Source organism: Nasonia vitripennis, chromosome 3 (assembly GCF_009193385.2).
Source record: "Nasonia vitripennis strain AsymCx chromosome 3, Nvit_psr_1.1, whole genome shotgun sequence".
Classification (NCBI taxonomy): domain Eukaryota; kingdom Metazoa; phylum Arthropoda; class Insecta; order Hymenoptera; family Pteromalidae; genus Nasonia; species Nasonia vitripennis.
In genome coordinates this window covers 23,328,596-23,353,985 of record NC_045759.1, presented here as the reverse complement: position 1 = coordinate 23,353,985, position 25,390 = coordinate 23,328,596, and the positions used below count along the sequence as shown (strand labels likewise).

Below are 25,390 nucleotides of genomic sequence, written 5' to 3'. Positions count from 1 at the left end.
CTGCTGCACGCGTATACAGTTTATTTTCTCTTATTGTGTCCGTGCGCGCGGACCGATGTATGTAGGTAGTTATGATTTCAAAGCGCGGAAAATTGAAAGTTAGTATGATACCTATTTTTGTGCCGTTTTTCTTAACCCTTTGAAGCTGGTTTTTGTTTATGTCTTTGTGATTTTGTTTTGGTTGACAAATTAATAATTGACAGCAGAGATTTTCAATGATTGCGAGACAGACAATTTTATGTTGAAACTTTTTAATTTGATCGCATATAAATTACAACATAATTTTTGGCGTGTAAAAGAATTGAGCTTTCTTTAAAATCAGTAATATTCAACAAGAACATTGTAATGTGTAATACAAATAATTACATAATGTTTTCTAATTAGTTTGAATGACATAATACTTTCATTAATTGCTTTGAAAAAACTTGAAAAACAAATGAGTAGAATCTTATAACAATGAAAACAAGATGAATATAAATAAAACCATGGCCTGTACAATAACTTATTATTACCAATCATTGTCATCATTTTCAGCAGCCAGTTTGGCAAACATCACATCTCGCACTTTTGGTTTAGGATCGTCTTTGATCTTGGATGGTACAGCACCAACTGAACCCAGCATCCATTCTAATTCTGTAAAAGTTTATCATATTAGACAAGATTGTTAGATTCACTGTTGAAGACAATACAGATTAGCTAGAAACTTCATTCGATGATATAATTTATTTTTAAGTAAAAATTTTGTTTACCTTCTTCTGTGAGCTTCATCCCTCTCAGTTCAATAGGCCCAACATATTGTTTCTCCATGCTTCCATCTTTGTAGATAAATATCGTTGGAAGATTGGCATCAGGGAAGTTAGGAATGCACGTAGTAGAGATACTTTTTAAAAACTTTGTTGTTGGGAATTTTCTTGCTAGAGCTGCTAAGTGTTGATTCACAAGTGTACATAAAGGTATACTGGAAAATTAAGGAAATCACATGAGATATTTTCTACACACTGTATACGTCTTTCTATTTATTTAGTAGAAAGAATTTCAATGAACAAGTGACCATACCCTGATTTGTATAAATGCAGAACAACCCAAACATCCTCTCCAGCTTTGTTAACTTCTTGAACGTAGTCCTGTGCAGATATTTCCTTAACATCACCATACTTTGCTTTTGATGCAAGTTCTTGAAATTCTGCCATCCTCTTGCGCCTATACTCCAAAAGAACTCTTTCGTCCTCTTCATCCTCTAACTCATCGAGTTCATCAAGAGTCTTGTCATCCAAGTTTGTTTGTACTAAAAATAGATGTACATATTATTGAGTGATTTAAGGTATTATTTTCTGAAGTATTGAAGGTATTGAAATTACCTCTTCCAGTCCTTTGGTCGATCGTGTTTTCCAACATTTGCACAATCTGATCTTCTGTGACTTCGGCATCTTTCTTCTTTTCAGGAATGATTCCCTTTGCTCGAAGGATATCATTCCACTCGGTATCTTCATTTGGATCTTGCTGAAATTAATGGAATGAAAATGATTAGATTTACGCCACGGATACATGTAAATCTTTACTGGATAAATAAATAAATAAATAAATAAATTAATTAATTAATTAATTAATAAATAAATATGGTATTCAGATGATATTTTATTGCTATTGAATGTAGTGACAGAAAAACATTCGTTTTTACAAATAATAGATTAATTCCCAATTAAAATTAAAATCAATCGATTGATTATGTCATAAACCATTAGTTTTCTTTTTTTTTAAACAAGCAGTGTAGAGGTTCAATTGATGTAACTGCAGTAAATGAAAGCCTCAAACTGACTGTGTTTCCAAAAAAGGTAGCAAGTAAGCAGATCACCAAAATAGATATATGAAAATACTTGTAAAAGCTTTTCACATAATTGAAAAACTTACCATCTTTATAAAACGTTACAAAAGTATCAAAAAGATAATACTGAACACGTCACTTTGTGCGTCCAAACATTCAATACAATTAAAAAAACTACAATTATCAGGATAAACCGAGTGGCGTTGTGTTACGCTTGGTGAATCATGTTAATGAATGGAGCAGAATGAGGTTAGTGACGAGAGCTCGCGTAAAAAAAATCACCAGCTGACCGACTAGTAACTTTTTAGTTACATTTGGCGTTTGCAGCTTCACAGAACTGCGCACAAAATTTTAAAAAATACATTGAAGAATAATATTCAAATGCTGGAATAGTACATTACGATACAACTTTTTATTGCTTGAATATTGACGATTGAAGGAGTAGCAGCTATATAGTCCAGCGGGGGTTTCGGAAACCAGCGATTTTAAAGATATTAATTCGGAAACAAGCTATTTATATTGTAAATGGATAAAATAATTTAAAACTAATAGGTCCGGAGCAATCGACTAGCTATTAGTCATAATGCGCAGGAATGCAGCCTGCAAGCCGTCTGCTTAAGCCTAAAACAATAGTCCTTTTTTTACATGCAGACACTAAAGGGTTAAGCTCTCCATAAAATCGGAGACGAGCGACGGGCCGCAGCGCGCAGCGTCGGGATCCCGAGCTATAAAAGTCATAAAGTCATAAAACTGAAAAGGGCCTGTCTTTCCTAGCCTTCGCTTTCAACATGTGCGTTCAAAATTTGAGCGTTTTCAAAGATCTCAAAATCTTGCTTCGGGAACGATTGAAAAAATGGCCACAGCAGCTATTTTAGGGTTTTGTTCAGTATTTGTATTTTGGTTATTATTATTTTTTTTTTAATAGCTGATTTCTAAAGCACTTGCTGGACTAGCTGGTTCTCCTTTTGTTCAATTTTTCAAGGTTCTCTTCGAACTTATAAAATTACAAGTTTGTCTGGGTTTCTCGTAAGTTCCGTAAATTGCAATTTTGCTCTCCTTTATTGATTGTATAAAACATTCAATAAATGGCAGGAAAATTGTTTGTTTTTCACATAGCTATTGAAAGAAAATGTTTAAACTTCAATTTCTGTAACAGTCGGTAATGCCGATATTTGATAATTTATAATGTGCAACATTTTTTCACTCGATTGTCCATCACGGGTTCTGCTCTTTATTCCACCAGTGGCACAATATTTGAATTCAATTCCAATATAGTAATACCGAACAACATCACCTTCCAAGCTCAAGGTGAAAACTCCGTCGAGAATTGTGCCACGTTATTTGGTCGATCTCTACGAGAGATTATTCGCTTCTCGAATGAATAAGTAAACACATGACGAACACTTAGAAATATGCACGATGTCGCGCAGTATAGTATCGCGCTCCTCTCGGTTTTTATTGCCCTTTCAATAGAGCTAGAGGTCCCAATCTCCGCTTGGCTATTCTTTAGCATCGTGTACTTATATCTTTTTTTGATTCGACATGCCAATTGCGATATATTTTTCTCTCTTCGAGCTAATATAGGCGAACCGAATGTTCGTTCTTTGTATTCTTCGTTCTCCGCTCGATGTTTTCCACGTATATGTTTTTTGGAACCAAAAGAATTTGCTAAGGAGATTAACATTTTATAATGTTCGCGATGGCAGGAGATAGGAAAAAGAGTCGACACAAAAATATGAGTAAATTCGTTTTTATCTTGTCACTTATAAAGTCACTTATACATTTATTTACCGTTTTACCTTTAATATACTTCTCTGCAAAATTGTCATTGGCACTTTTGCTTGGCTTACTGCCTCAGAATGAGATACCTATTTAAGCCTGTACTTATTATTTATTTATTTATTCAATTATTTTTTAACAATAATCTATAAAAGAGCTTTTCCTACTAGAAGTGGCATCTTTGGTTTATAAAAATCTTTGTGCCTCACAGCTTTTATTGCATAATTGATATAACCAGTCGTTATTCAAGTAAAACAATACTTGTCATGCAAAAATTAAATTTCTGTACATCTTTTCCGTAAAGCTAAATATATATCTAAAAAGAAAATACAGAGTATATTATAGTCTTATCGTTGCTTCAAGTCTTGAATTAAGATGGGCTTGCACTGCAGATGCAACTTTTGTTTCAGTATCTCGTTGAGGATCTGACGACGCGGCAAAATTAATCCCGTTCTCAAGCTCTGATTTTTCTGTGCGTCAATGGGTCTCTGCTGCTCTTGCTGGACCTTCTCTGCCAGAATTCCTTCTCCACTGTCTTCGGTTTTGTATTTTTTCTGATACTTCTGCAATGCATTCTTCATTTTTTGCACTCGTTTGGACACTCCATCTTTTGTGGTCGTCGGATTGCAAATTTTCGGCTTGTTATCACAGTCGCTAAGAGGATACCCAGAGTCTCGACTTTTATCAGTTTCCACTTTCTCGGAAATATTGTCTTTCGTAATGGCTGGCTCGTCTTCGCCTGTTTTCATACTTGTAGATTGCGTGTTTGTCTCGTCATTATTTTCTTCCAGCCCCATGATGGCTTTCACACCTCCTTTTTCGATCTCGTCAGCAGCTATCTCATAATTTTCTTCAAATCCCATGATAGCTTTTGCATCTTCCTCGTTGATAATGCCAGTAGCCACTGCTTTTTGAGCAGCTGCTACTGCTTTCAATTTATCGAGAAGAGCAGCACAGGGTCCAAATTCTTCCACATTAACGATATCAAACTCTTCGTTGGAATCTATATCTTCGTACAGATTTTCAGACTGCATTTCACTTTTCACACTCTTAGCTTCAGAAGTAGAATCAATTTCTTGAATAACAACACTTGATGAAACATCGCTATGTTTGTGGAAAATAGTACAACTTGCTCCTGAGTCAGATTCAGATTTGTCTCTAGATATAATAAAAGAATCTGATTTTGTACTGTTACTGGTTTTAAGACCCAAGCCTGAATCCAAGTCAAATTCTAAGTTTGGTTTGCTGTCTCCTTTTTTCATTAATTGGTTTTTAATTTCATTTGGAATGGTATCCAGATTTTTTTCTTCAACTTTGATTCTTTTTTTATTGTCTTCTTTATCAAAGTCTTCAAAATTTTGAGATGCTTTTAATTGCAATTTTTCATTTTCTTTTTGTTCGGCAACAGCACTTTGGCTGTATTTATAAGAATCTTCCGTAGATGAATTTTTTATTTTCTTTGTGACAGCTTCAAATTTAGAATACGTTGATCCCCTTAAAGCTGAAAGATCATCTATTTCACTGGTACAAACTAATGAAAGGTCATCTGAATCTAAAGAAGAGTCCAATTGCGTTTTGTGAAATTGTTTTAGCTTCGTTAAATATGCTTGTGTCTCTATACTTAATTTTTTGGCACTGTTACTCATCTTACTGCTTCCATCTTCTTTAATTGATGGAGTTACATTACGTGTAGGTTTTTCAAAATTGAACCTATCATCATCATCCTCAATATCAGTCTGCTTTTTTGCTGTGTTAACTAAATTTTCTTCTAGAGGTGCCCTTGAAATATCTTTAGGTTCCTTCTTGAAATGCAAATCTTTGGATTTTTCTACAGTTTTTTCTTGTAATTGACTTGAAATTGAAGCACTGCTATTTTCTTTATTGTCAACTGTCTTTTCATTGATCAGTTGACTCATTAACAATGATTGTTCCATTTTACACTCGATTAAATCAATTAATTGATTGGCTGTAGATTTTACTCGAGACAATGTGAATTTCTCTTTAATTTGTGCAGTAACTCGTAAATTTGCATCAATCTTCTGATCAATGCTTGTTTTTATCTTTGCTAGTGGAAAAGCTATTTTTCTAATTTCTGTTACATTGCTATGCACACGAAATACTGTATTGCTACTAGTGCTACTATCAACAAAGTTAAGGAACTCCTTATTACCTTCATCTTTTCTTGCAGCAACTTTTTCTATACTTTCTTTTGGCAGTCTTCCTTTTTGAAAGTTGAGAGCATTTTTTTTAGAATTGATCACCAACCAAGACATAGGTTCCATTTTTCCATGGTTTTCATGATAAATGGCTTCATTTTTTTTATTCACCAAAGGTTTCTTGAGATGAAGAACTGATTTACATTCAATATCGTTAATACTTTCTGAAGAAGTCAATTTACTTGGAGACAATGCTACATTACTCGCTGTAGAGCTAGTAGAGCTTGAAGGATTTAAATTATTATCTAAAGAGCTGCTAGAGACAACTAACTTGTTTGATTTTTTATCGTTCGTATCTTGTTGTGTTGAATAATTTTGTAAAACTTTGCTGCCTTCCAATTTAAAACTATTTTCTGAGGATCTAATTGGCTTTGCAAAGCTATTTGATTTGTTTCCCTTTTGATTTGTTGATTGTTGATTCCATTTACTGTTCTGCATTCTTGATCTATTATTTTGTTGTCTTGGATAATTTTTAAAAGATTTCTTGACCTCTGGCTCTATTACCGGTGACATTTTAAATTTTTCATCTCCACTAGAACTACATGATCTTTTAAACAATTTTTCTTGCATGATCATCTTTTTTGTTAGTTGTATTCTTCTTTCAGATTCTGATAAACTAACTGGTACACTGACTTTAATTCTTTTAATCTCTTTCAACGGTGATTTTTCAATAGTTATATCTCTGCTATCGTCAGATTTTTCATTTTGCTCTTTAACACAATCCTCGATACTCTCTATTTCATTTGATACATCAACACAATCTTGCTTCTTTTGAGCTTTTTCAGCCAGTCTCTTGTATTTCTCTATGATCAACTTTTTTGGCAGAGATGGCTTCGAAACATTGTGATCCAGAGAATCTTCAGTATTATTTATGAACATGATGAATAAGATCTGAAAATAGTAAATCGAATTTTATAAAATTTTGCACATGGAATACAATCTTATTCTTCAAAGTCAATTTAAAAAATTCTACTTGCCTTATGAAATTAATAAGTGAATAAAGAAGGTCAACTCCTTTGTCTGCTGTGATCGCTTCTAACCAAAAATATCAAAGAGATACCTGCCGCAAAAAAGAAGAAAAAAATCACTCACGATTTTTTATCGAAATTTGAATTAAAATCAATTTTTTTTACATTATTGATTGTTATAAGGGTTTGGTTTAGTTTTCTTCTCCAAAGTACGTTTTCTACATATTTTTATTTATTCAACGATTTAACGATCAACTTGCAAAGTGAAGTTCGATCGCAATCACTTGAACGCAACTCCGTCCGATTTTAGTTCTAGGTAAAAAGCTAGATCTTCTTATACAAGTTGTAATCTAGAGAACGAAGAGCGAAATATGATATTTAGTTATCGCACATTCCAACCTTATGTAAGTTTAGCGATGCTGTTTTTCATCAATTTAAAAAAAAAAAGCATCTAATCTCGATCGAACGATACGATACGATACGACTAGTCTCAACAGGTCCGCCGGTAGAATCAATTTATTTCTTCTCAAAAATTCTTCCCGACGAATTTCTCACACAAAACACGCGCTCTCAGGTTCACTTTTTACTTACACACGATCGCTGTCCTGTTTACGATTCGTTATCCCGAACTATTTTCGCCGCACTTTCATCTCACATTTTTCTTTGTTCTCCTCCAGAGAATAACCGAATTTTAGTCTCGATAAAAGAATCGTTAAAAAATTACCTCAAGTCTGCGAGAAAAGATCCACACGTGTCTGTCTGCTATCACCTTGCGGCCTCGTTTATCCCTTGTGCGTTTCCCGGAAAACTATCCCGTACTCGCTTTCCAGTCTCCGCTTTTGTCGAGGATCCAGCTCTGCCGAGCGATCGAAGCGGAATGCAACAAATGAAAATTGCTGATCCTGAATCGACACGCTTGACACGACGGCAGCGCCACCAATTCGGCCCTTTGGCACTACTGAGCGTAGTACTGTATATACTTGTATTAGGTGTAGTTTTACGGAAGTGATCTTCGATGGCTATTAGTGTAAGTAGTATACAGAGCTGTGTTATCAGTTATGTATTGAAAGCTCGCGGAATAAAACTAGAGCAACCGAATCAAAAACTATATGCTCGCGCTAGTACTCTACTCGTCGCAACGATTGTCAATGTCTTTTTCGCAGCCTAAACCAAACAAAAGCACGCTAAACAAAAAACCAGCTTATTATCATCGGGCTATATATCTGTTGAATCGAGAAATCCAAAAGCACGCGCGCACGGGGCGTCTCTGGCAAAATGGCAACCCGGCATCGCAGTTCTCTCGCGAATCAGCTCTCGCGAGCGTTATAGCACATACACATGCGCGCCTCCAACACATGGAATAAGCGAGTATATAAATGTATATACACCGCACGCGATCGAGCATTCCCCCGCACGGCTCAGCTCGCGGTGGTTGCTCCGTGTTCTCGGAGTGGCTCAGTCGTCGTTGGACCGCGCGCGCGCTCCTGCGCGTCTCTCTCTCTCTCTATCTCTCTCTCTCTACGAATCTTCTTTACGCGTGTATACTTACGCACTTGCAACAAGCGATATACGCAGGATAAACTTTTCGCGGACTCGCGACAGTTGTCGATACGGACAGCGCTCGTCGAGGCGCATCAACGAGCGTCCAGCATCAGAGTGGCTGGACCGACACAGACCACCTGTGTGCGGCGGTGTGTATATCCTTGCACACCCATACGCGCGCGCGCGCGCGCGCGTGTGTGTACATTAGAGAAACACGCCGGGAGGTTAGAATCGGTCTGTCAACCCTTGGAGGGAGGAAGCGGCACAAGTGCAGTGTTACACAGCTCGAAGATCATCGGTTAGCCGCACAGTGCTCGGCCTCGAAGAATCTATACGGAACGGAGCGAGCCGCGCGAGAGCGAAGAACATAACGGATCCTGAAAGAACAAGGATAGCGCTCGCGAGCGAGAGAGACGGATATACCTACAGCAGCAGCAGCAGCAGCAGCACGGAATCTCGCGCGAAGGGGCGAGAGCTCGCCGAACGGATCAGCGGCAGTAGTAGTGTGCTGGCTGTGTATACTCGCGTGTGCTCTCCGCGGTACATATATATATACACGCGCGCGGAGAGTTTTCTCTCTTTCTCTCTTCCTTCCGCGCGCGCAAAGAGAGCGAGAGAGGCACGGCATTACGAGGCAGTGACTAATGCCGCGGCACATACTCGAACAAGAGAGAGAACGAGAGCAGCGCGTACAAGGGGAAGATGAAAAAAAGGAAACCTCTTCTCCTCCTCCTCTCATTCACCTCGCTCTAACGCACTCGGTCCGTTGTCGATCCGCGAGTCTACACGCATAGGTACATACAACAATACATCGCGGCATAGTGCGTGTGTGCGTGTATACACCTCTGCGCAGCGAACATGCGGCCGAGGACGGGAAGAAGAGGAGCAGGCGCCAGCAGCAGCAGCGGCGGCGGCGGTCGTCCTCTTCCGCGTCCGCACTAGGAAGCGGACCGAGAACGTTAACAACGATATTATACAAGTATATAAGTAGTTGCTATACGGGGAAAAGTGCGCGCATCGTCGTCGAAGAGGAGCGAAGAAGAGTCGGCAAGAGAGGTTTACAAGTGTGCGCCGCTGCAGCTGAGCGCGAATGCGCGCCCGGATTTATGGCGGCCCGAGTACTCCTGCTCGGCATCTTGTTTACGGAAGTCCTCCGGCCCGTTTGTCCCGCAGGTGCGTTTTGCTCTCGAGCTATACATCTTCTAACTTAATATTATGCATGTTTCCCTCTCGTTAATCCGTTTCCATTGCAGTCTATGCAGTCTAAGATCTTCTCTGTACACCCCGGGGAGATTCGAAACGTGGGAGAGTTTTCGCGCGCGCGCGCGCGCGCGTGTGTGTGTGTGTGCCTATGTCTCTTTTTTGCGTCGCTCCGCGCGGAAGTGGCCTGTACGGGGGGGTATACCTGTAGCCCATGGCACCACCGCTGAAAGTATACCACGAGAGATTTTCCCGAGCAACAGTATATATAAATATCAACGCCCGCACGTGTCTCGGAAAGAAAAAAACCACCTGTATTAAAATTCATCGAGCAGGCGCGTATATATAGATACCTGCGTGTATACATAACGCGCGCGGGCAGCTATGTACACCGCGCGCGAGGAACGTCGATAATTCGGCGGCGCTCGTCCTTCACGAGCGAACATATCCGCGCTACAGGAAATACAGCGCGCGTTTTGTACGTTATACATCCTGCGCGAGCGTCGTCCCCGAGCGACTATAGCGAAATCGCTCCCTTCTCACTCTCTCGCAGCATACTTTTATCCGCGTCCTGAATCATAGATTTTCGGAGTAGCGCCTTTTCCCACATGCCTTTCGCACGCCGCGCGATGCTTTTGTTGTGCAGCTCCTTCCTCGTACTTCTTTCTTCTCTCTCTCTCTCTCTCTCTCTCTCTCTCTCTGCCTCTCTATACCTGTACGCTACGAATGTGTGTGTGTGTGTGTGCGGCGTAGTAGTATCCTATAGTTGTGCATAGAAAGGGGCCTTTTTTCTTCCGCGGGCCACATACATAATGCGGTGTAATTAGAGAGCGGAATGTTTAGCGATTATTTATACTCGCGCAGGACGTGGGAGTCGACGATTTTCCAAACACCCTTCCGCACGCCAAACGATTTCCCATCGCAGCCCTTCGAGCGATAGAAAAAAGCCCTTCACTAGATACCCGCACACACACACACACATAGGTATATAATCTATACCTGGCGCGCTGTATTACGGCAATTTTCCCATGATCTTGGCCTCGCGCGGGGCGCGCATTCCACGGCGCTCGCGCTCTGCAATTTACATCGGGCCGCGCGTGTACCGTAATAAATGCGCACATGTACGTATATATATATATATATATATATATATATATATATATATATATATATATACACGGAGAGGGAGAAAGATAAGAGGCTGTGCGCGCGGGTTTCTTGTTTTTGTTTGGCTTTTGCACACGTGTGAGCGGCTGCGTGTATGGATTTTTCTTTGTACATATAGGTAGCATGGGTTCCGTGCGCGCTCTCTCGGATAATCCCTGAGCCCCCCTCGGTTTATACCGCTGATTTCTTAATCGAATTTTATGCTCGCGGATTTGGCAGTTCGGTGCGTGCGTATCAGCTATGGTATAGGCGTAATGAAGCCGCGGCATCCAATAATATCGGAATTCCGCGCGCTGTGCAGCCGTAATAAGCCATTACTTAATTAGCCCCCTGTACACTCTGGCAATAGCGAGAAATCAATTCGGGTGTAGAGAGGGATCGCAGCGCATTGATCAGCGGAACAAAGCAGATCGTTTTGTATACGCGAGAATAGGTGCGCCGATATAATATAAAGCGCGCCGTGTACAGAAATTAGCCCCGAGGCAAACGTGCGCGCCGGGAACGATTGTTTTTCATCGATTCGATTGTGTTAAATCTTTGCTCCCTCTCCATGTTTCAAGTCAAGCCTCTGCGAATCGCGAGAGAAATTTCCCTCATCAACGTTCCCAAAATCGCCGGCCATCAATAGAACGCGAAACTCGCGGGCCCTCCCCTATAACCAAACATACCACGCTCTCTCTCTCTCTCTCTCTCTCTAACCAATCAATCGCTCTCGCGAAATCCCAACGTGCATCGGAGAGCGAACGAGAGCGATGCACCCTATACACACACACACATACGTACAAAACTCTCCCCTTCATCGATACAGCAGCAGCAGCATCAGCCAACCCCTCGCGGATTTCGCGCGATTGTTTTCCTTTCGCAAGCGAGTACACGTATACATATACATATAACGGCCGATCGATCGGCGCGCGAGTGTATTTTTTGCGCAGCAGCCCGCGCCCCTCTCGCTACGAGTGTGTGTGTGTGTGTGTGTAGGTAGAGGGCAAGAGCCTGCCAAGAGGATTTTCCCTCTCCGCGTCGGGCGCGCGTGTGTTTTCTCTCTCGCTCTCTGGGTGTCCCCTCTGTACGTTTCTTTTGAAAACGGGATTTTTTTGCGCGTTTCGAGGGCGAGAGCTCAGCACAGTGTGTATGTACGTACAACACGCCGGCAGAATTTGGGGAGGGTCGGACTCTCTGTACACCGATGGGGTCGATGATCGGCTGGTATCGACGTGCGTTTGCTATGCACGGATGTTATGGTACACGTTGCTCCTGCCGATGGCTGTGCTCGACCATTATCCGCTGATCTTCGTTGTTCGAGACTGGATTTTAGTTGAGAAAGCAGCTATATATTCGATTACGAAACGCACCGTTTTGCAACGATGGGCCTTCCCGGTCTGGGAAACTACGCGGCGGAGTTTCGGCTTTGTACGAGACTCTAACACACACACACACTTAGAGATATTTGATACAGAGAGAGAGAGAGAGAGAGAGAGAGAGATGTGATGGGGAAAACCGGTAGATCGGACCGAAGCCGTCTGATTCGAGCGAAGCGTGTACTACTACGTTGTACCGCGTTGCGAGTTCAGTGAACTCACACCGCGCTCTCCGCTGCTCGCGCACAGTTGCTCTACTGCGGCTTCAAAATATTGACTATAGGTCGTATCTATCTGTATATGTGTATGCCCTACAGATATCCACGGCAGCGTTGCTACGTACGAGTGTGTGTGTGTGTTTTTAATATTCCTCGCTATACTTACACCTCAAGGGCTTTCTAAGTCACACTCGCTATACTTTCGACTTGCGTCATCCTGTTCTCTTTCGGCTATATACCTATATAGCGAGAGAGCTGTGGGTGTCGGATCCTATACATCGACGTTTTATCACTATAAAAATTATACATTCTAATTTTTTCGCGCGTAAAATTCGTCTCGAGTCAGCTCGGCGCGGTCGTTTTCGAAAAAAATTCGGCGGACTCTCGCATCCATAAAAAATAGCCCCTCTAACAACGGTTCAACTTTCGCCAAACTGGCTTCTCTCCTCCTCCTCCTCCTTCTCTAGCAACCGCATAGCAGCGGCTAACCGTTACGCGAAATACGTACACGTACGCCATTGAACCTATCGCCTAATCTGCCGACACACGCGCACTCGACGAGCTTCTCTCTCTCTCTCTCTCTCTCTCTCTCTCTCTCTCTCTCTCTCTTTCCTTCTCTCTATACACACATGCGGCAACGTGCGAATTCGCAAAAAAAATATACGGCCCCGAATTTTTGTTCGCGTCTTATTATACACATACCTGCCCGCGGACGGAATTAGCCGTCGTGGAATTTTCTCTCGGATATGTAAGTACATACATACGTGCAGCAGTTGTTGTGTAACGCGCGCCGGAGATGAGCGAGAATTTTTCCGTTTGTAAAGTATAACTAATCCGATCTCGCGTGTTTCATAAGAGCCGCACGTGGCACACGCAGGTATATACAATACGTCGCGCGGCGACAACCCATCATTACAACGTCAGAAAAATAATAGCTGGTCCATCGCGGAAAATTTTCCCGCGGCGACGTGTCCAAGTCCCAATTACGCCGTTTACTCGTCAATTCGTCGTGTCGACGCGCCGCTCTCCCCCTCGGCTATCCATCAATCTATATATCTACAAGTAATACACTCGCACATAGCTCTTACCTAGACACTGCTGCATATCTCGCGGATGAAAAAGTGCGTGCGACGGGGACAATTACGCGCGAGAAATGGCACTTTGATCCGTTGCGGCGACGATTTCTCGCGCCAAGAAGGAGAGAGAGAGAGAGAGAGAGAGAGAGAGAGAGAGAGATGAGAGCCTCGTCGTCCAGCGTAGTATCTCTCTTTTGTGCTTTATTGCGGGATGCGAGAGAGTGACTCGCTGCGCGCGCGCGGCTCTTTGATGTCGCGCGAGCGCGAGCCATCATAGTAGCGAGAGCTATGTGGAGAGTATACTTGTATACTTAGTGCGCCGCGGGTTTTCTGATGTGCCATGCTCCGCTGCTGCTGCTGCTGCTGCTGCTGCTGCGGGGATTATTATGATCGACGGCGCGATGAGGGTTTTAGGATTTTTTTTTTCTCGAAGAACGAGCTAGCTTGCGATGATTCGACGATCGAAAACGGAGCTTATTACGCGCGCGGTGAATTAAGTTATGGACAAGCAAAGTTGAAGCTTTTATTAACATATCTCTTTAACTCTATATTATGCTACCTTCCCAGGCGTCAGAGTAAATGGCTCAAAGAGCAGCAGCAAGGAGTCGTCGTCGACAGCGGCGGCGGCCCTGGAGGCATCGGTTCGCGGCGCTGGCTTATCCCTGGACATCAGACCCCGAGGCGACGTCGTGCTTGGTCGCAAGGGTGTCACGCTCACCTGCACCGGGGGCCTTCTGCAGCACAGCCCAGCCACCACCGAGCTCACCTGGCTGCACAACGGACAGCCCGCACCTCCCTGTGGAGGCCAGCGCTGCAGTCTTCTGCAGAACGGATCGCTGCGAGTTTTCAAGGTTCCGACACATTTTCCTTTACTAGTAGTTTCTCCATTTGCTCTCGACAAGTGTATTCAAATTTTATGCTTTTCCTCGGCGAACGAATAAATCTGTCTCGTAATCGTAATTCTGTATTCTTTCTGTCTGCTCGCGTTCGATCTCCATACTTACTTTTTTATTTTTTTATTGTCAATGACGGAATAAAAGAGATCACGCTGTGCCTTTGGTCCGTTTCAGAAAAAGAGCGCGATAGCGCAGAAGCGAAAGGAGCGAGAGGGAAATGCTACAGTGAGCAGCAGGAACAGCCAGAGGAACGAGTATCGCTGCGTAGCGCGCACTTCTTACGGGGCATCTCTGCGATCGGCGCCGACGAATATACTTTACGCTGGTAAGAAGAAAACAAAATTTCAGCTCGCTAAATGCTCGACGATGCGCCGATCGCTCTGATAGTAACGCTGGCGTTTCTCTTTTTCTTTTTTCCCGCCAGAACTCGCCCATACGTTCAGGGAATCGCCGGAGGACTCGACTGTTCGAGAGGGAGAGGTGGCGAGACTTTCCTGCCTCATCGACAGCGTACCGTTTCCGCCTAACATTACTTGGTTACACGACGGCGAGCTCGTGCCGACTGATCACAATAAAACGAAGTACGTATATTATATTCGATTCGGTATAAACGCTTCGTCGATGCTGAGCGGGCGCGATTGTTAATTCGTTGCGGAATTTCGTTGCAGATATGCTTTCATACCACCCGGTGTTCTTTATATCAGGGCAACAAAACTTTCTGATGCTGGTTCATACAGGTGAGAGGAACTGCCTATTTTTGTTTTCGTTTACGAGTGGAAAAGGTGCGAGCAAATAGTGAGCGATTTCTCGTAACGATTCGCAGATGCGTAGCAGCCAATGATTTTATAAACGCGACCAAGAAGAGCAAAGAGGCTAAACTGACTGTCATCTCGAGGCACGAGAGCAAGGAGTCGTCGAGTTCCGTCTCGCTGTTTCCTCAAACTTCCTACAGCCACACACCGCTGATAGGCAGCCATCTCAAGCTGGCGTGCGCAGCTTCCGGGTATCCGCCACCGAAGACTTCGTGGACCTTCGTAGCACAGTATGCCGACACCGAAACTGCCAAGCACCGAGCTCTGCTGAATTCGAGCTCTGGTCTAGCCGTGCTCGAACTGAAGAATATCACTACCACCGACGCAGGCACTTACGTTTGCTCCGTGAACAACATCACGAGCAATGCTACCGAAATACAGGTCAGTTTAGCACCGTCTTCCGATGCCTCTTTTCGCGTGTTGATCGATCTAAAATGCCAAATTTTCATGTTGCAGAACCTCACTGTAGAGGTATACGTACCGCCTACGTTCGTCAAGAAACCAACGAATCAAGCCTGTCCAAACGGTAGGACGGCGAGATTCGAGTGTCAAGCTCGGGGCTTTCCTACGCCCCGCATTTACTGGCTTAAAAACGCTGCGGATATCACTATTAATGGTAAGAAGCCATAAGAGCGTACTCTAAGAAAAAAAAGATACACCTCGAAGCTTTATTATCCAATTTGCTAGTGACAAGGCTAAGCGTTAACTTTTAAAAATTGACACACATAGTAAGGTTTAATCCTCGTTTTATTATCTTTTCATGTCATATTATCTAAAAACCACGTTGTAATGCATTTAATTCGGTTAGACTATGCAAGGCTGTCGAGCGGTCGTCATGAAACGAATATTACTTTAAACATTTTACTAACGTTGCGTACGGAAGTGTTTATGATTTCTCGGTATTTATTTTCTTTATCTTCAGGGCGTAGAACGGTTTACGAGAAGGAATTCAACAAGGTGGAACTGGCCATTTCGGCGACTGTCCCGTCAGACTCGGGAATTTACCAGTGCGTGGCGGTGAATGCTGCTGGCGAGGTTTCAGCCGCTGGTCGGCTACAAGTGAACACGTCTCGTAACAGTCCAGCCGCACCCACGTCGCTGAAGTGCGAGGCCCGTTCGCCCGTAAAAATATTCATCTCCTGGGAACCACCAAAGTTTTTACCTTTTACGAATATAGCCTATACCGTCCACTACAGACCTGTTGGTAAGTGAATACGGAAATGATACAAAAAGAGATACGCTGTTCAAAGAGAGCGCAACATTAACTAACAATTTCTCGAAATTCGTAGAAGGCGGTAAGGAAGAGGTTTCCCCGGAACCCGGCAATACTACATCCGTTGAAGTGACGAAACTTTTGGAACCATTCACAAACTACACTTTTTACGTGCGCTTATGGAACAATCATGGTCCGAGTGATCAGTCCGACACGATTACGTGCTCCACGAATGAAGGTGTCCCAAAAGCTGCGCCAAAGATTTCTGTGGATGCGATCAACAGTACTAAATTGAACGTTACGTGGAAACCACTGACTAAAAAGGAAGCGCAAGGAATTGTAACTGAATACAAACTAGAATGGAGGCTATTTCAGCATCCGTCAGTGCGTGTACGTACCCTGCCGGCTACCGTTGAGCAGTACGTTTTGACAGATATGATACCTGGCGAACCATACGACATTCGAGTGCTCGCGAGGACTAAGCAAGGTTGGCCGAACGTTAACAACTCACAGTTTGGATGGATAACCGTCACGATGCCACAATCTAACGACCTCACCCAAACTCAGGTTTTCATTCTTAATTCCACCGCTATCCAGGTAAAGCATAATACTGAAATACGTGTAGAATCATTTCGACGTACAAAGATTAATAAATAAACTCAATTCTAATGCAGGTCAAGTGGAACGTTAAAGCATATTCAATTTTGCATTTTAACTCTTGGAAATTATATTGTAAAAATGAGGACGGCGTAACGATTGTTTCAGTTAATCTAACAAAAAATGCTACAGAGTATTTGTTAACAAATCTCGGTGAATATACATATTTTTTTTAATACGTTGTTTTCATGCAGAGGACTAATGCAGATTGATTCTTGCAGAATCCAATATTTCGTATTCAGTTGAACTGTGCGCTCTTGATAATGGCGAGGCTGTACATTGTATCACAAAACGAGCTGATTTAACGGAAACCTCGGTAAACGATACACCAACTGGATTAGAAGCTGTACCAATATCTTCCGATTCTATACGTTTGACGTGGTCATCAAAAGAAACCAACGAATCAAATTCGTACGAAGTTTGTTATCACTCAGTGCTTCTTTTGAATGAGCTCTCAAATTGCATTCTAGTGTAAGCTACATACCGTTTAAAACTGTTATTTGTCAACGCATTATTTAATCATGTACATCAAGCTTGATAAACATGTTCTTATTTTTTAGAAACTCTACAAAGATTATTATAAATAATTTGAAACCGTTCATGCTGTACCAATTCAAAGTAAAGTCGTTGACCAACGGCACTAATCAGAACCATTACAGTGAGATCATAGAGTGTTATACGAATGAAGATGGTAAGCTGAATTTTATCATCTGCATGCGCATACGGTGAAAATGAAGAGATTATTTAACTTCCCTACTTTTTTAGTTCCAGGTAAAGTAGAGGATATCGAATGGTTCCTAATAGACAGCACAAAAGTTCGCGTGGCCTGGAAAGAACCAAGCAAAATAAATGGCGTCATTCAAAATTACTTTGTGGCTTACTCGCTGGACAAAACCGAACCTAAATCTACTTGGAATAATATAACTGTGTTCGGGAATAAGACTTCTACGAGTCTTTCCGGTTTACTCCCAGGCAAGAAATATTTCGTCGTTGTTCAAGCTGCTACAAAAGCTGGATCCGGTAGTCCATCGGAACCAATCGTGATTTTGACCGGTGGAGGCTCTTCTGAAACTTCTAGTTCTTTGGATGAACATAAGCCTTTACCGAAAACTAAAGAAGATAAAAAACTTGGTAAAAAGATTAAATAAATAGTAAAAAAATTTCTCTTATGTATTATAACTTTTATTTTTCGCTTGTAGGCGTTATTTTAGGAATAGCGATCAGCATGTTCTGCATTGTAGTGTGCCTGTGCAGCATGTACTGCAGAAAAAAGTACGAGAGTTTAAGATCGCTTCGCGAGAGTGCCCAACCTTTGAAGAGCCGAGTAATTGCAAGAAATGGTAACGGTTGTTGTGTCGATCGGTCTTCCACATCCGTAAGCCAACCTGCCAATATGACCAACGAAATCGAACTGGCTGTACTTTGTCCTCCAACGCCGGTAACTAACAATCCACTCTGTGATACTAAAGTGCGTAAATCGCGTAATTAGATTTGCTAACTTTAATATTTTAGTCGAATTGTTATATAAATTTGCATATTTTGTACACAGGGTGGACTTCCTAATGGTATCATTGAATCAAAAGAACCGCTTTTAGCACCCTGGGAGATAAACGGAATAAGACAGGATCTTCGGATAACAGAAAATCCGCAGGTGCTTATACTATTTTATTTTGTTATAAAAATCTTATTTACTGAAAAACGAATATCATAAGATATCAAGAGCCTGGTGTTATCTAATCCGGTATTTGTTTTCAGTACAAGCCAAGGGAGATTGAAGGCACAAACAAACTGCAGCAACTTAATGCTCAGGAGCCACCGGATATGAACAGCACACAACTGACCAGTATGGGCGGTAGTGATGAGAGTCTTAACAACAACATGAGCAATAACCAAGTAGGAGGTGACCTACCTGCGAATCCTGCACCCGCAATTGTTCCCGTGCTCGAGCCAAACGGCTGAAGCGACTGGTGCGCGCGTAGAATCAAAGTTCCTGAGGACAGGATGACCCCACCGAAACGTAACGTATACCTACGTGGGCCTCTGTAAAGAGGACTTTTTCTTACCGTACCGACTGTAGCGTAGAACGTCGGTAGTATCCTATGTAAGATATATGAGAGATAAACAAGATAGGTAGAGACGAAGTAAAGAAGAGACTTCGTCCCTTAAGACATAAATTGAAAGCATAATTAAGGAGATCTTGAAAGTAAGTACATCTTCAAGGAGTCCTCGAAACTTGCGTGTCTCATTGGTGTTTCGATTTCCTATGAATAGTTCGTTGTTTCGCCGAGTTTGCAGTTATTGCACAATCTTTTTTTACTTGTAAATTATATAGTCATCTTCAAAAATAATTAACCGTTCGATTCATAAGATGCGCGAGTTCTGATGAAAAAATACAACAAACGAAAATTTACTAGAAGATGATTAGCAACTGTAGCATGATTGCAAATTCTTTGAAATGACGTTCTTATGAGTAAACTGCAAAAAGTATCGATGTTCCGATGAAACAAGACTAAGCAACCACTTCCAATAAAAGAAAAAGCAACAAACGAAAGATAGGAAAAAAAAGACATACAACAGTTGAATACCACTACTTTTAGAACGAATTTTTATATAGCCATTCCATAAGTTTGGGCCTGATTTTACCTATCACTAAGACAAACGAGTATTTGGCACTTCTTTTTTACACAGTTTTACATGCATTTTAATGGTGACTGATTTTTCTACCGCGTATTTTATACAAAGACTTATACTACATGGTAAAAACTTCCAATATATAACGTATTTCCCATCAACTCATAGATCTGACAAAATAACCTAGTTGAAATAGAAAAATAGGTTCACAGAAAACCTCCACATAGCAAAGATAAGACTATACGAAGAACTTAGATTCAATGAGTAAAAAATGGATTAGGTTAAATTAATAATTAAATACCGGTGTTACTTGAGACTTATTCCGATGTCAATAACCGTTGATCTATTGTATTATTCGTAAATCAGGAATCGTCATTATTTATCAAAAGAAAAAACAAAAGAATTAGACGTAGGTTAATGGCGAAAAATCTTTTATTTTCACTTTCAATAATATTGAGGTGAAAGGTAAATCGTATACTCGTTGGACGAGTAGTAGAAAGCCCCGTTACAAATAGCTTTTTAACCTTTAAGTTCTTAGAGACTATATATTTTGTATTTTTTGCGCGCTAAGCGAAAACTTTTTATTTTATCTTTTTCTAAGAATATTTTTCGTACATATTAGTTAGTATTTAAGTTATTAATTTGAAGAATTTATAAGGTTTATTTTGATTAATTCTAAAGAGAGCATTTATAACTCCGTCGTAATTTTATTATTTTAAACTATTTCGCCAGTTAATCTATCTACGCGACTGACGTCGTTGTAGATACCTAAAAGCGAAGGAGGTAACGATATCGGAAGGATTACAATATGCATTTATTCATACACATTCACATTTATATATAATATATTATTTATATATATATACCGGACTGGTGCATGTTACCATGACAGAAAAACCCAATGCAGTACCTGATAGACTAAGTTTTATCATTTAGAGTGAGACATGTCAATGTTATTACTGTACCTCCATTATTGTTATTTATTACTTCTTACATTCAGTAATAATAGTATAATAATAGTATAAAATAAAATTTGCATTGGGACAGTTTTTCTAAAAGAAAAAGAAATAGATCTGTTCATATGTTCTTTCGTTTACCAAGACGTTTAATGTTATTTATAATTTATTTTTCATAGTATTATCAATTTAGCAAACGTATTTATGCAACTCTTGCGTTTTTTAAAAATTCAAGTAAAATTTTAATCTAAATTTAAGCAGCTCAAGGCAAATATTTTAAAACTGTCCTGATGATTAGACCACAACTACAACGTTTTAAGTTTTTCCAAATAACTGCCATAACTGAAATTCATTTGAAAGAAAAGCATTATATTTTTTAAATCAGTAATCAAATTTTGCACTTTGTGTACAACATTTCTTAAAATATGAAAAGTGAACAAAAATGTAAAAATGTATCGTATTTAGAAGTCGGTTAAAGATGCCTTCAATTCAAAGCTGCTCTTTATACAATTAAGTACTTTTTTCTTTCTGTCTAAAGTATATTGTGCTTTATCAATTTATCGCAAACTGAACTTAAAGATACTTCTGAAAGCTAAAGTTAAGAACGTTTTGTTTACTTAAAGTATTAAACGATCGAATTACGTTGAAACTTAATCCTCTATATTTACACCGCGTGTAGTTGATTTTGATTAGATTATTTTACTTTACTTAAGTAATAATCAGTTTAACAAGAGTAGCTATACTCTAGAAGGACACGGCATCTATAACTAATAATCATAATAATGGTAGAATTAATTTGTATAACAGCTGCATTAATGCTTCAGAAGGAACTTTTAGAATAATGTTTAAGCTAAAAAAAAGGAAAATCAAAAATAGGCATAGGATTCTAAAAAAATTGAACTGATCATTTGGAAGTTTTCTTTTTTTTGGGCCACGTTACGCTTCCCTAATATACCTTACAGTATTGATGACATTTCATTCATATTCCAAAAACACATAAATGTACGATAGTTAACAGTATATATAAGCTCGTTTATTTCGTTCATCCGAAAACATACGTAAATAGATTCGTTAAATGTTATAAACTCCATGTTTAACTGTGAAATATTTCTTTTTGTTTTTAACGCGTATCGTTACGAAATTATCAATAGCAGAGTTACTTGCGTATTATTATTATTTTTATCTGATGATTCGACGCATTTTTTCTTTCAAAACACTATTTTACCATCATCATTTCTTTATTAGTCATTTGAAAGAAAAAATATGCATCGCGATATTTCAATGAATCAGTTTCGAAATGTGTAACCTACTATTACGCGCGTAAGATTGTATAAGAGTATGTATAAGATGAACTAAAAATCACGTTGGCGACACAATGTTTTTCTTTTCGGGTATATATACTAGACGACGATTGCAGCTGTGTTTCGAACTCCTTTTCTGCGCTGTCAACTTTAAAAATTAGAGAAACAGCATATAACGAGGCTGGTGTTTTCTTTTGGAACTTATTGACAAATAAAACAAAGATGCAAAAGAGATACAAAAGCAAAAGTTATAAGTACGAAATGAAAATACAAAAAGTAATGTGTACCTGAATCGTACAACAATAGACCTTAAAAAGTGTCGAATAAAAAAATCGTTGAAACGTTGACGAGAGCAGTGGAGCCTTTCGAGACCGACTTATAAACGGCGTGCGCGTGTGAAAAAATTAAATGCTGTTCGCTTTTGTGTACAGGACAATTAGAGTTGATTGTATAAAATTTTTAAATTCACCCTGCGCATATCTGTACCAATAGGCTCAGTTAGAAGGGTCTTGAAAATCAACTCATATAACGATGAAAAATCAAACTAACGCTTTATCTTTTATACAATAAAATAAAATGCAGAATTGTACAATTGAATCAATTTATGTAAACTCTGCAAGCTTATAGAATTCTCAAAAAGACTTTTCTTGCTGAGTACCGATGTCGGGTATACGAAACTCAACTATACATTATAAATGTAAAACTATCATAAGCACAGCTCCTGCGCGAACATTAATTCGTTCAATGTATAGATCAGCCTGCCAGGCTAGCGAACGGCGAAAAGCGAAGAGAAAAGAAATATATAGGGTCGCCGTGCTATTGACATTCAGTGCGCATTTGTATATGCTATTAATAAGTATCAACGTTGAAACACTGTACTGTATTCTATTTAAACGAGCTATAGCAGAGAAGTGAAAGCGAGTATAGGCAAACTAAAGAATAAAAAAAAAAATTATCCGCAAACAAAAAGATAAAGGAGGAAAACGTTAAGTACAAAGCAATAATCATAGGAAAAAAGCGCGCGAACGAGAGAAATAAAATAGAAAGAGCGGAGGAAGAAAAGAAACTCGTCAGAGGAATAATCGCGAGCTGATGTGGATTCGTGAGGCGTTGACACTTGCGGTAAAGGTTTTATTTTTATTCTAAAAGGCAAGCTTTTTCTCCATACTCTGTTGTGCTTTTTTATGTTGTTAAATTATAATAGGGTTGTCTTGCTGCCAGTGCTGACGCCTACGATTTTCGAATTTTAATTTATATTTTCTAACATACCCACAGTTTCTCACGATATATAATGAACATTTATTTTTTGTTCCATCGCTCATAAGTTACCCGTACGTATAATAATTGTAACGATATGCTTGACGATGCTGTCGACGCGGAGACGCGTAAATTTGGTTTGCAAAACTACGCCTGACGCTCGATCTTATTTATTGTCATTCCAGTATTCAGCATTTACATTGGGGAAGTCCGCACTTGTATGATATACATTATAAGAGCGTAAAACAAAAACACACATAATACACAATTACATATTTGGTTCGTAACTATGAAATCGATCGATGCAAATGACTAAATCTGGTGCTCCCGACATAATCTTGCAATAGATGATGCACAAATAGTTTTCATTTTATTGATATTTTAATAGATAGATTCTTTAGTCCTTGCAGGATTGTTTTTTGAATGCTTCACGTTAATATTTTATTCTCAAAGTTTAACTCTACAGAAGATGTATCTATATATTTAAACGCATTATAGTTGTATGAGCAGGATAGCTTACAATAGTTATATATTTACGTATTATACACTAACAAACAATAGTATATGTTGTGCAATGGAAAAAGAAACTTTTCAATGTGAAAATCGATCAGTTACCACGCTTAAAGAATAGGATAACAAATGCCGTTTGTTATTATTAATGGTACAAGTGTTCAAGCGAATTCTCAAATTATTATAGTGCAGAACTTAACGATTGATTTGAGAATGTTGACAAAACAAGACACTTATTTATAAAATGGTATTGTGTATTCACAAAGCTCATATACTTGAATATTCTTAATCTGTTCACATAATAATATTTAATCAGTATCGTATAGATCGCTAATGATAATTACGTTACACAACAAAGCAGTTATTACGCATGCGTCGATATTTATTTAAAATAATAGCAAGCAGGTACACAATTTAAAGCAATCATTCCTAAAACATATCATAACGATCACACATCAATCATAGAATAACAATAGTTACAAGAGTCAGAATAGCAAAGCAACCAGCAGTATATTCAAGCCAACTTTTCATTAACAATAACTAATTAAACGTTGTTGGATTTCCCCTCGCACATAGAGACACTGTACCGATTTTTTCTTGCATCGATCGAGCGCGAAATTCATCAGTATATTATTATTACCTGCACATCGCTAAGTGCAGATACACACACAAACGCATTCATCAAATGTACCGTTGGCCACCTATATAGACCAACCTTAGTATTAATCGTTGTACGGCGGCTCTAGTCGAACAGATATACCTCCAATAGGCACTTCTCCCCATAGCCGGGGCATTATACCTATATTTGTACGTTATATTACGCCTTTCCGTTAATTTTTATTTCCTATCATCTGAATGATTGTATGATCCCTCCCTTTATCCAGTTCTTCTTATTACCGTTCCTTCGTCGTCGAATGAAGAATTACTTAACAATGGTATACTTAACGATTGAGACGAGCGAACACCTCACAGTACCTACCTGTAAATGCTTTAGAGAGAAGCGAGGATTTTAAAGAAGAACGAAAATAAATTGATACGCGTACGTTTTTCTCAGCGTTTTACAAAACTTTCGTCGAGGAAGATAAACTATGTACTTTGCAGTGACGCGAGAATGAATGAGTGACGATTATGTAACTAATGTTAACTGTAAGCGGGTTTTGCGCTTCTTTCAATTATCATTAGATTTATGTTAATTACCGATTAATTATCATCATCGGATCATCATCATTATCACTATTATAGATGTTTCTATGTTAGTCCTCGAGGACATTCGGTACAATTTATTTTATTCGTATGACAAACCCTTCATATTTTTTGTCCATCCCTTTATTCTCTAGACTTGTTTACTGTGCGTATAAAATGTGCGAAAAACTCGCGGGAAAAAGTAAAAAAAAAATATTATACCGTACTTTGCAAAGGTGCAGTTGCGTTGTACATAAGTATCTCACCGACCCACTGAATTGTAAATAGACTATATATTATATACATATTACCTGCTGAAAAATATTAAAAGTATATATTTTAATATATTACATATAATTAATTACATGAACAAAAAAAAATATTATAATCTTATTGTTTGAAGTATTCGAATGAAAACGATACACAAAATGTTTAAGAATATTGTTGACCCTTCGGAACACAGCATCTTGTTGTAATGATGACGATTAAATAAAATTAAGGCAGCGTATTAAGTGCTTGTTCGTATTTACTTCTCCCAATACATAAATTCTCCAATTTCCTCCATTTATCTACGTACCTTATACTTTTTTTAGAATCAGCCTAGAATTAGAGCTGAGCGCTGTAATTTT

At 39.6% G+C, this 25,390-nt stretch overlaps 3 protein-coding genes across 5 annotated transcripts; 1 reads left to right on the top strand and 2 right to left on the bottom strand.

Moving 5' to 3' along the window:
* Positions 1–214: 214 nt before the first annotated feature.
* On the bottom strand, positions 215–2,087 carry LOC100116874 (viral IAP-associated factor homolog). The gene is made up of 5 exons (XM_016983422.3): positions 1,909–2,087; positions 1,359–1,500; positions 1,057–1,285; positions 750–958; positions 215–633 (listed from the first exon to the last, which is right to left on the bottom strand). The coding sequence occupies exons 1-5, from the start codon at positions 1,909–1,911 to the stop codon at positions 509–511; spliced, it is 708 nt and encodes a 235-aa protein (XP_016838911.1). The 5' UTR covers positions 1,912–2,087; the 3' UTR covers positions 215–508.
* A 1,469-nt stretch (positions 2,088–3,556) lies between these two features.
* LOC103316118 lies at positions 3,557–8,209 on the bottom strand. 2 transcript variants are annotated; one of them, XM_008208031.4, is made up of 4 exons: positions 7,510–8,066; positions 6,951–7,135; positions 6,795–6,877; positions 3,557–6,708 (listed from the first exon to the last, which is right to left on the bottom strand). In XM_008208031.4, exon 4 carries the CDS (start codon positions 6,694–6,696, stop codon positions 3,949–3,951), a length of 2,748 nt encoding a protein of 915 aa, XP_008206253.1. In that variant the 5' UTR covers positions 6,697–6,708; positions 6,795–6,877; positions 6,951–7,135; positions 7,510–8,066; the 3' UTR covers positions 3,557–3,948. The 2 variants fall into 2 exon arrangements, with proteins under 2 accessions (XP_008206253.1, XP_008206254.1); XM_008208032.4 differs by lacking the exon at positions 6,951–7,135 and having other exon boundaries at positions 7,510–8,209.
* Positions 8,210–8,247: 38 nt separating this feature from the next.
* On the top strand, positions 8,248–25,273 carry LOC100120179 (protogenin). 2 transcript variants are annotated; one of them, XM_031927410.2, is made up of 16 exons: positions 8,248–9,500; positions 13,914–14,197; positions 14,417–14,567; positions 14,667–14,823; positions 14,911–14,979; positions 15,066–15,435; positions 15,511–15,670; positions 15,977–16,258; positions 16,344–16,864; positions 16,942–17,077; positions 17,146–17,395; positions 17,485–17,615; positions 17,690–18,055; positions 18,124–18,362; positions 18,474–18,575; positions 18,680–25,273. In XM_031927410.2, the coding sequence occupies exons 1-16, from the start codon at positions 9,434–9,436 to the stop codon at positions 18,881–18,883; spliced, it is 3,489 nt and encodes a 1,162-aa protein (XP_031783270.1). In that variant the 5' UTR covers positions 8,248–9,433; the 3' UTR covers positions 18,884–25,273. The 2 variants fall into 2 exon arrangements, with proteins under 2 accessions (XP_031783270.1, XP_001603842.3); XM_001603792.6 differs by having other exon boundaries at positions 8,828–9,500; positions 18,124–18,392.
* The last annotated feature ends 117 nt before the right edge of the window (positions 25,274–25,390 follow it).